This window comes from Lissotriton vulgaris, chromosome 7 (assembly GCF_964263255.1).
Source record: "Lissotriton vulgaris chromosome 7, aLisVul1.2, whole genome shotgun sequence".
NCBI lineage: Eukaryota > Metazoa > Chordata > Amphibia > Caudata > Salamandridae > Lissotriton > Lissotriton vulgaris.
Window position 1 is genome coordinate 1,738,890,525 of NC_141695.1, and position 12,007 is coordinate 1,738,902,531.

The 12,007-nt window shown below is 43.7% G+C and overlaps 1 protein-coding gene across 1 annotated transcript in view; it reads left to right on the plus strand.

Moving 5' to 3' along the window:
* LOC147706530 (alpha-2-macroglobulin-like protein 1) overlaps positions 1 to 12,007 on the plus strand; it is a 316,256-nt gene that overhangs the window by 30,075 nt on the left and 274,174 nt on the right. Inside the window, exon 2 of the mRNA XM_086932996.1 lies at positions 7,997 to 8,180. Within this exon, the coding sequence (XP_086789122.1) occupies positions 7,997 to 8,180 (184 nt within the window). The remainder of the gene's footprint in view (positions 1 to 7,996; positions 8,181 to 12,007) is intronic.

A 12,007-nucleotide genomic window follows, 5' to 3' on the forward strand; every position in this document is an offset into this window, starting at 1 on the left:
GGGATTCTTATAAATCAGCTCTTAGGGGTGAGACTATTAGCTATCAAGTTAGAGCAAGAGAGTTAAAAAAGAATGAGTTTAATACTAGGGTATTAACTTTGGCTAAGGCAGAGGAGGAACATACCACAGCTATTTCTCAGGGGATAGATGCTACCCAGTTAATGTACTTAGTTACTCTATTAAGAAATGAGCTAAACAACAACCTTAGCCAAAAAGCAGCTCAAACGTATAGTGCTCATAGGAGAGATACTTATGAGAATGGAGAAAAAGTGGGGAGACAGCTGGCGCTATACACCCGACAAAGGAATGTTTCTAATCAGATAAAGTCAATAACTGTGAATGGTAAGTCGCATACCCAACCAGACGAGATCAATACTTTATTCCATCAGTATTATCAAAATCTCTATACGGAGGACTCTACCCCCCCAGCAAGTACAGAATATGAGTTTTTGAACAACTTTATAAATAATACCGAAGGTCTAAAAAAATTAGATGATATTACACAACAGGATCTGGAAGGTGAAATCACTTTAGATGAAGTTTTATTATCTCTAACCACACTTGCTTCAGGTAAAGCAGCAGGCCCTGACAAATTACCTATAGATCTATATAAAATTCTAAGCTTTCAATTGAGTCCAATACTGCATGATCTTTTTTTAGGTATCCAATGGAACGGGATAACCCCAGATTCCTGGAATTCTACTAATATAATTGTCTTTCCAAAAAAAGGAAAATCACCTGAACAGTTAACATCATATCGACCCATATCGTTAATCAATGCAGACTCCAAATTGTATGCCAAAGTGTTAGCCACGAGACTCAGCAGGGTCATTGAGCAAATCGTCTCCCCATGGCAGCATGGCTTTGTACCTGGTAAAGGAACAACAGATCATACTTCTAGGGCAATAGCCTTGTTCGATGCCATGACTGTCACTGGGGGTCGAATGTCAATGATACTATTAGATGCTGAAAAGGCGTTTGATCGCGTCTCGTGGAAATTCCTGTGGGCAACTATGAAGCTCAACAATTTTGGCCCTAAATTTATCAAAGCGATACGATCAATTTACCTATCTCCTAAAGCTAAAATACAATTGATGGGTTCTGAATCTGATGATATTAACATAACTAGAGGTACGAGGCAAGGTTGTCCGTGTTCCCCCTTATTATTTGCTGTATATATTAATCCCTTGATTTTGAAAATTATTGAGAGCCCCTCTATCACTCCAATTGTTCTTGGCCCGTTTTCCACTAAGGTACTAGCATATGCTGATGATATCGCGGTTGTAACATCAAACCCGGTTGAAGCTATGGGGGAAATTGAAGCCTTAACCACAGAATTTGGCATTTATTCTGGATATTCTCTGAACAAAACAAAGACAATTGTATTATGTACGGACAACATTGACTACAATGATCAAAGAAAAGCAGCAAGTGCTACATACTTAGGAATTGTTATTACTCCCGCCATTAAATCTGTAATTAACTATAATTATAACCCTTTAATTCAAAGTATAAAAAAAGATTTGGATAGAGTAAATGGACTTCATCTGACCATTATAGGACGAGCTAATTTTCTTAAAATGAATATACTTCCTAAATGCCTCTACCTGTTTAGAGCAATTCCATTGGCTATTGATCCTAAGATCCTAAAAACTCTTGAATCCCTTATGATTAAGTTTATCTGGCAACATGGCAAAATTCGAAGGTCTCATAAATTAATGTCTCTCCCTAGTGAAAGAGGTGGGATGGCAATACCCAATATTAGCATGTATCACTGGGCTGCACGTCTTAAACAAATGACTCCACTGATCAGCTTTAATTTACAAGTATCACCCCTTGATAATAATAATATTCCACCTTCAATTTATGAGTTACTATTAGGAAACGTGGCCAATGGATTGCTCTTACAACAGAAGGAGGCACGAGACTACTCACATGACCGGAAATACGAAATTATAAACGGTGCATTTAAGGTTTGGGGCAAAGTTACTACACATTTGCATATTAGTAATGTGAACAGGTATACTTCCTTATGGCATATGAAAGTGTTCATACCATTTTCAAACGATACCATAGCAAGAAAATGGCAGAGACTTGGAATCCTGCGTGTTAAAGATTTTCTGATACATGGTTTAGAAACCACTTTTTCAGATGTAAAGGATAAATATCATCTTTCCAACGGGGACTACATTAAATATGTTCAATTATATACAAACCTTAAGGCAAAAAGATCTACCCTTGGGCTAGGAAAAATAGATTTGTTGGAGGCCATTAATAGGTCTAACACACAAATTGGGGTTATATATAATCTTCTTCTAGTAAATTTACAAGATGATTTGGAAAAGATCGAATCTAACTGGGCTATTAAACTCAGCAATCCGAATGTTGACATCTATAAGAGTCTTGAGCTGAGCCAACGACTGTTCAGGGCCAGTAACCTTAAAGCTCAAACATATAAAACTATTTTTGGCCTCTATTATACACCAGCTAAACTATATTCCTGGGGTAAAAGGGAGAATGATTTTTGTCCAAGATGCACACAAGGACCAGCTAATTTAATACATATGCTAAGCAGCTGCCCTAAGCTCAGTCAAATTAAACATATGATTGCTAATTACTGGGAGGTGCTGTTTGGTCATAATCTTCCAGAGACAGATTCATTGTTTATTTTAGGATATGATTCTTCAATCGCCCTATCAAAGAGTGAGCAAAATCTATTATTTATAGGCACTGCGGTGCTCAGAATTATTTTGTCGGCCCGATGGAAAGAAGCTGAACCACCAAGTTTCCAGATGTGGCTAGCTCGCTTTTTAGCTGTTTTCAGCTTCGAAAAAGCCATATACTCAACAAGAGGAATTAAATGGAAAAAGTTGGGCGAATCAATTTGGTCTCCAGTCTTGAGGTGGAAATCAGGATTAAATCCACCTATTTAGATCTCCTCAGATGGGGTGGAAGATAGTAAGCAGTTTAATTATGTATTAAGTCTTGTTTTATTGTTTTTTCTTCCTTCTTATTGAGTGGGAAAATTCTTGAATATGTAAAACTCTTTTGATTATGAGTATGATGCCTTATGATTTTGACTTTAACTTGTATTCCATTTAACATGTTTCCTGCTCCTATGATCCTTTTGTAATACTATTTTGTTATGAACCTGTTTGGATTGAGTTTAATAAAAAAAAAAAAAAAAAAAAGGAGACACACCTACATTTCAGAAAAACAATCTAACTTTTCAGGTCTTGTTTGACAGTGCAGTTTGTTGTGAGCAACAATATAAAAAGCTTTGAGAGTTCTACTGAGAGTGGGGCTTACGCTCCGTCCACGTGTTTTTCCCCTGAGAACAGGATTTAATTGGGAAGAAAATGTGAGCTTCCACCAAAGAGTGCTTGTATTGCACCTTTTGTCTTGGGGCAAAGTTTATACCCTACAAGGCAGTTTATTATGAAATGTTATGATAAAGGCGCCCGTGCATATCAAACTAAGGGGGCACTGCGATCATGCGCGACGCCCGTGCATATCAAACTAGGGGGGCACTGCGATCATGCGCGGCGCCCGTGGATATCAAACTAAGGGGGCACTGCGATCATGCGCGGCGCCCGTGCATATCAAACTAAGGGGGCACTGCGATCATGCGCGACGCCCGTGCATATCAAACTAAGGGGGCACTGCGATCATGCGCGGCGCCCGTGCATATCAAACTAAGGGGGCACTGCGATCATGCGCGACGCCCGAGCATATCAAACTAAGGGGCCACTGCAATCATGCGCGGCGCCCGTGCATATCAAACTAAGGGGGCACTGCGATCATGCGCGGCGCCCGTGCATATCAAACTAAGGGGGCACTGCGATCATGCGCGACGCCCGTGCACATCAAACTAAGGGGGCACTGTGATCATGCGCGGCGCCCGTGCATATCAAACTAAGGGGGCACTGCGATCATGCGCGACGCCCGTGCATATCAAACTAAGGGGGCACTGCGATCATGCGCGGCGCCCGTGCATATCAAACTAAGGGGGCACTGCGATCATGCGCGACGCCCGTGCATATCAAACTAAGGGGGCACTGCGATCATGCGCTGCGCCCGTGCATATCAAACTAAGGGGGCACTGTGATCATGCGCGACGCCCGTGCATATCAAACTAAGGGGGCACTGCGATCATGCGCGACGCCCGTGCATATCAAACTAAGGGGGCACTGCGATCATGCGCGACGCGGCGCCCGTGCATATCAAACTAAGGGAGCACTGCGATCATGCGTGACGCCCGTGCATATCAAACTAAGGGGGCACTGCGATCATGCGCGGCGCCCGTGCATATCAAACTAAGGGGGCACTGCGATCATGCGCGGTGCCCGTGCATATCAAACTAAGGGGGCACTGCGATCATGCGCGACGCCCGTGCATATGAAACTAAGGGGGCACTGCGATCATGCCCGGCGCCCGTGCATATCAAATTAAATGGGCGCCGTGATCATGCGTGGCAGAGCCTGTGCATATATTAAAAATAATGATCAAATGGGTGCCGTGCAACAAAATCATGTGCGGCGCCCCTGCATATTAAATTAAGCGGTCACTGTGATCATGCGCAGCACCCGTGCATATATATATATATATATATTTTTTTTTTTATATATTTTTTTTTTATGATAAAATGGGCGCCGTGCAACAGCATCATGCCTTGCACCCGTGCGCTATGTTTACATTAATTAAGCAAAGAGTTCTTGCTAAGGGTTAAAACAAGCTATACAGTAAGGACATAGTAAAAGGTCAGTCCTTATGGGAGTTTACAAACGAAGACAAGGCGGTACTAAGGAGGGACTCACAAGCCTATTAACGAATCAGAAGCCAGTGTTTACGAAGGGCATTGACATAAGCCAATGAAAAATATGGGCGGTGAGTAGACGAGGCTTCAAGTCCATACACGAACAAAGTGTGCCTCGCAGCAGCGCATGCGCTGCCCAGGCTCGACCTAAAAAAGGCGTACACAGAGAGGGAGGTAGAGGTATACTTCACATGCTTTATTTAACTCTGCATTCCTTACGAGTATTTCTTTTTTCCAGCACGTGTGAAACGTTTCTGCTTTTTTTTCAGGCAGCCTATTACTTTTGTCCAGGGCATAATCTGAAATGAGTGCGCTATATAAGCACTACATTTACATTTTCTTTTATACAAGTGTTCATAATGAAGCACAATTAAGTTGTGGCTGAAGGCAGCGCGAGATCCTCTCCGTGCTTGTCAAGGGCAAAACGATGATCAGAATACGTGGCCATCCAATCCTTGGCCTCTCTGCAGTGCTCCCAGAGCAATAGTCAGGCATGTCTGTTACTGCTGAGATTCTATGCAAGTGAGTGGGTAGGGTGGCATTCTAAGCAAATGTAAATATATTATACTTAAGTCATGCCCCTACTTATAAATTCCACTTAAAGCTCCGGACACAACTATCAGCCAGTGGACCTCAGTACTTCTGGTCTGCAGCACTCTCTGATCCCGGGACCCAATCACAGCTCTCCAATGCTCCACCCCAGGCCTTCATTAAGGCTGAAAAGAAAGGATGAGCAGGCAGGGCTCAGATAAGGTCCGGACACCCCAGCCCCAGCCCTGTGAATCAATCAGCCTCCCTGTGCGCCCTCCCCGTGCTCCACTTCCACAGCCCACCCACAGCGGGGAGTCCAAGCCACTGAGCACAGACAAAGCACAGACAGTTCCTTTTCCGCTGGGAAAATCCCGCGCTCCTTTCGGGCGGGGGGGGGGGTTGGCAGAGCTGCCCTGGGGGAGAAACCCAGAATGGGTCGGAATTGACCAGTTCGGAGAGATAGTCACCCCTCCCACACGTTGTTGGTAAATACTCTCGGCTGCACTGAGGTGGGCGGGACTATAGTTTCCGGACACACGGCCCCCACTGACGCCCCAAAATGTGCCAACTTCTTGCTAGCGCTACTTTTACCAGACCCGCTCTGAGGGTCAGGAAGGAGTAGTCAGAACAATAATGCATCACTGCCTCCAAGCGGTCATTTGGAGTATTACAGATATAAAATCAAAGTTTCCACCTGGACAGTTTTTTTATCGGCCTGGCCTTTTATTGTTAAGTACAGGCCCATTGTAGTTGTAGAAGAGAAAGAAGCGAAAGAGAAAGGGTGAAAAAGGGGATATTTTTTTAAATAAAATATGTGAAATGAAAAAAAAGTACAGGCTGATTAAAGTGATTGGAAAAGCAGTGAAATCTGATAGTTTTTCCGTTTTGAAACGTAAACTTAACACAGCAATGATATAAAACATTAACAAATATGTTGTTGCCCTCTAAATCGTGTCAGAATGATTATAATGCAAATAAAGGACTAATTACCGTGCGCCAACTGCATCCTCACAATGAATTTTACTTGAATCTTTTTTTCACCTGGCATCTCTTGGATGTTCCAGGAAAGCAAAACATATACAAATGGGCGGTATTTCTTCCCAAGAAAAGGTGGCCACCCTAATCAGAGCTTTCCTGTCTTGTATCACAAACACAACGCCTTGTAAATAGTGCGCACATCTTTTTGGGTGGGACAGCGTCTCGGCTTCTAATCACACGATCGTTGGATGAGGGAAATTGTAAAACATCAACAAACACTTTGCCCTGCACCGCCCTTGCCCATTTCCCGTTAGTGTTTCACCCCTCCTCTCTCCTGGCCCCCATGCCCCGCCCCCTCAGTTGCAGACCTTTTAAAGGCCGGGGGCAGAGGCATCCCTGGGCTCATCCTCTCTCTGGAAGTGACGAGTTCGGCTGGTGGAGCTCGCTGTCCAGCCGTTCCTCTGGGGCTTCAGCTGTCCGCCAGCCCCCCTCTGCAGACCCCTGACCCTGTGGCTCTCCCTGTCACCAGGATGTGGGGCCTGGGTCTCCTCGCCTGCGCCCTGCTCCAAGCAGCTTCTGCAGTACCGCCCGAACCGTAAGTGACCCGCCCTGTAAGGTACTGGGACGGGGAGTAATATGGGGGAGACCTTTGCTCTGACGTCAGAGGCTCGAGCCTGCAGGAGAGCCCGGATCCTGTGTGATTCCTATAACCCGGGTCTAGAGCTCGAGAAGCGCATGTGATGTGATGGACAGCCGCTGTGCGCGAGCTTGTAAGGTTGAAATCGAGAGACAGATCAGATCTGGTGTTTGAACTTTGATCAGACTGTATAACCTGTGTTACCTATGGGATTCCTCCTCTTCCCAAAGCCCGAGCCTGTAGGCCTGTGTAACCCTTACAGATTACTCTGCTTTCTAAACCCCGAGTCCCGAAGATCTGAGTAAACTAAGGGGTTGCCGCAATTTCTAAAGCCTATGTTAACCTAGTCCTAAGGGATACACCTGTTTCTAAAGCCAGAGCCTGTACATGTGTTAACCTAAGGGATAAACCTGTTTCTAAAGCCAGAGCCTGTGCATGTGCATGTGTTAACCTAAGGGATAAACCTGTTTCTAAAGCCAGAGCCTGTGCATGTGCATGTGTTAACCTAAGGGATAAACCTGTTTCTAAAGCCAGAGCCTCTGCATGTGTTAACCTAAGGGATAAACTTGTTTCTAAAGCCAGAGCCTGTGCATGTGGTAACCTAAGGGATAAACCTGTTTCTAAAGCCAGTGCCTGTGCATGTGTTGACCTAAGGAATACACCCTTTTCTAAAGCCAGTGCCTGTGGTGCATTTGTTAACCTAAGGGGTAAACCTGTTTCTAAAGCCAGTGCCTGTGCTAACCTAATGGATAAACCTGTTTCTAAAGCCAGTGCCTGAGCATGTGTTGACCTAAGGGATACACCTTTTTCTACCCACGGCTCCCTTGTCTGGGCATCTCAGATCCAACCTTTGAAGAACTAAATTAATACCATGTTTATGAGTGAGTGGGTGATGATGAAGGACAGAGAAAGGTAGACCGAGGAAGGGCCCTAATTCAACAGATGTGAGTGAGGGAGGGCCCTAAAACAGCAATGGGGAGTGTTATGGTACTAGTGAGAACATTACCCTTGACCTCTGAATTCATCCCTTCCAGGCACTATGCAGTACTGATCCCGGCAGAGATCCACTTTCCGCACACAGAACGGGCCTGCGTCCATCTCACCGGCCTCAATGGGACTGCACATGTGACAGTCAAACTTCACCTGCAGGAGGTCAACCTAACCCTCCTTGACGAAAAAGTTGAACCCTCCACATACTTCAAATGTGTCTCTTTCCAGGTACAGTATCCAGGCTTTGTGGGTGGGAGGGGGCTGGAGGCACTGTGAGTGTATGGTTGGAAGTGTCCAGGTCCTAAAGGTTAAAAGCTGACACAGCTATAGTACTGAATCCCCGCTAGTTGCCTAGAATTGCAAGGTCCAAGGTAAAGGTTAACGTCTGAACGTACATGTAGGTGAACCACCACCTTACCCACAAGTGGTAGATACTTCATAGTACATACCTAAAGACAGTACTTAATTTGATCCGGTGGTGTCCGGTGCTCAACACCAGCACTTATTTGTCAACACTTATGCCCTATGACAGTCTGCCACATGGTGGAGCTGTTTGTCTAATTTAGTTATTAGCACAACAACAGTTGTTTATTAATTCAACATGCATTAAAAAGACTAATGCCTGTACCCAAGACTTTCTTATAGCTTTTGAGACCTTGGAATATTCTGAATTGTCACACCTACAGGAGTGTGATGGCTTGTCGTTGTGTTGGCACTGGCATTGACTGTACTAGCAGGAGCAATGTGTGGAGCATGCCACCGTAGCCTCCTGATGTGGCCCTGGCACTTACATTTCTACAAAGTAAGGCATCCTCATAGAATGTTCCGGTCATTTAGGTACCTTTCGATCTTTATGACCATGATAAACCTCTTACATCTCTTTATTGTCTTCAAACTACTTTTTTGATTTTGCTAATTTTCTTGCAATTATATGTTAAACTAAATATGTACTAACTTGCCTCACACTATTACATACACAATGACCAAGACTATGAAAGAGAACTGCTGTATCACTGTTATCCACAAGTTACTTATACACATTAGCTGGGTTTATATAAATAAATGTGCTTTTATTCTTTAGCATGAGTCCAGTAGTCTTCAAAAAAGCTCACCATGGCAAATTTCAGCAAAACAGTACAAAAAGATGCCAACCCCAAGATATTCTCAGCAGAATTAGTTTTCCATGTTTCAAGGATTCTGATCCTGTCATCCTTTCCTTTTTCTAGGCCCTACAGAGGAGGGACTTCCACAGAATATTTTCCTTCTGTTTACCCATAAATTGTACATTTTCTAAGGTTCTTAAAGAATGCACTGAGCAGTATATACTGCATTACTCACACTCTCATTCCAGCAAAAATCAGTAGCATCTTCTCTCTCTGAATCTGCATGTGGGCCTAACCCACGAGGGCTTCGGAGTTCATGAGCAGCATCACACTTCTTGGGCCCGATTCACAACATGTACTTACATGGAGTAAAGTTATGAGAATGGAGTCTCCACGTTCGTGGTGGAGCCTCTGCGCTCATGGTGGAATAATCGCATTCGGGGCAGAATCTCCTCACGGCGCACTCTATGCAGTGCACCATGCGGAGATTCCATCCCCAGTGCTCATCTTGGACATTTCACAACGCCTACATCTCACTGCACCTCAACGCACTCCGCTGGCTCCCCGTCCAGCAAAGATGCAGATTCAAGCTGCTCATGTACGCCAACAAAGCCCTCAACAGAATCAGACCAGCATACCTCAACCAACGCCTCAACTTCTACCAACCGACCAGACACATCTGGTCAGCCTCCGGGTTACCACATGCACCCCTATTGGGACGATTCTTCTACCGCGCTGTGAAATCCTGGAACGATCTCCTGCTACACCTCAGAACCGCCCCCTCCCTCGTGGACTTGAAAAAGAAGCTCACGACCTGTCTCTTCAAGAAAAAACAGTCATAATTCAATTCATCCACCTTTCTCGTGTCCTTGCCCTAGTCAGCACCTGGATACCCTCACAGATAATTAGCCGTGCTTTAGAAATCCACACAACATAACAGTGCGGAAATTCCACCACGAGTGTGGAGACTACGCACTCGTAACTTTCCTACACGTAAGTCCCTTTGTGAATTGGGCCCCTCAGCCACCCAGATTCACTCTGTGGTTGCATCCATCATGTGCCAGCTTCACTCCTCGTTAGTTTCCGGGGCTCGTCCTCCTGACTCGATTAATTTTCATAATCCTGGTTGTATGACAGCATATCAGATACAACAGAATTATTTAGCATTTACCTTTCATCAATACATCACACATAATTAAAAAATTTTTAGTAGGAGCTACTCATTTTACCACTCTATTGTCTACAGTTATGTAATCTTCCATTATACTATAGCCTTATAGCCCGCCGTAGCGGGCTATACCAGCTATTAAAAGCCCACTGCAGCTTAAAAGGCCCAAGCCGAAGGCGAGGGACTTCAACAAGGCAGCGGGACTTTAATAGCCGGTATAGCCCAGCTACGAAGGGCTATAAGGCTATTAGAACATTCTGCTACCAGAGGGCAGAATGCTCTAACAAATTAAACAAAGGCTTTAGTGAGCGCGAGGGGATTGAAATTCTCTCAGGCTCCCTGAAGCCTTTGTTCACAGCCACAGCTGTGAACAAAGAAGCATTGGAATGTTGGAGCTCCGGGTTTATACCAGTCATTATAAGCCCGGAGCTCCTCCATTGTTTCCAGTGGAGATTCCAACATTCCAATATTCTAATATACTATATGATTTCGTTAGTATATACGTTCAGTCTAATTGCACATCTAGCCATGACCCTTGCCCTAATAGTTAATTCACAAATTACCTAACTATATGGGGTACAGATGGATGTATGACGTTAAAACGCATACTTTTAGCACGCATACCATTACAACGCAATATTTACAACGCAGGATCTTTTACAACGAATACCTTTACAACGCATGACATTACATCGTAGATACTATTACAACGCATGCCATTACAACGTAAGTATAGGTAAGTATATTATTTTTTTTATATTATTGTTATTAAAAATGTATTTAATACATATTTAATTGATTTTATTTAATAAATATATTTTTTATTAATGTCATTGTAATTTAAAAATTATATATATATATACATATATATATAGTTTTTTAAATAAATATTTAAATTACTAAAATAAATTTCTTTAATTTGTCTTTTTTTAAAACTGAACCCTTAAAATACCCCTCTACCCCAAAACCCAAACCCAACCCTGAACCCTAAAAATACCCCTGTACCCCAAAACCCAAACCCAACCCTGAACCCTAAAAATACCCCTGTACCCCAAAACCCAAACCCAGCCCTGAACCCTAAAAATACCCCTGTACCCCAAAACCCAAACCCAACCCTGAACTCTAAAAGTACCCCAAAACCCAAACCCAACTCTGAACCCTAAAAATACCCCTGTACCCCAAAACCCAAACCCAGCTCTGAACCCTAAAAATACCCCTGGACCCCAAAACCCAAACCCAACCCTGAACCCTAAAAATACCCCTGTACCCCAAAACCCAAACCCAGCCCTGAACCCTAAAAATACCCCTGGACCCCAAAACCCAAACCCAACCCTGAACCCTAAAAATACCCCTGTACCCCAAAACCCAAACCCAGCCCTGAACCCTAAAAATACCCCTGTACCCCAAAACCCAAACCCAACCCTGAACTCTAAAAATACCCTTGTACCCCAAAACCCAAACCCAACTCTGAACCCTAAAAATACCCCTGTACCCCAAAACCCAAACCCAGCCCTGAACCCTAAAAATACCCCTGTACCCCAAAACCCAAACCCAGCCCTGAACCCTAAAAATACCCCTGTACCCAAAAACCCAAACCCAGCCCAGAACCCTATATATAAAATTACTTTAATTAATTAATGTAATTTATTTTTAATATTTTGGTAATTAAAAAAAAAAGGTTAAATAAAATGATATACTTACCTATACTTACGTTGTAATGGCATGTGTTGTAAAAGTATCTGCGTTGTAATGTCATGCGTTGTAAAGGTATGCGTTGTAAAGGA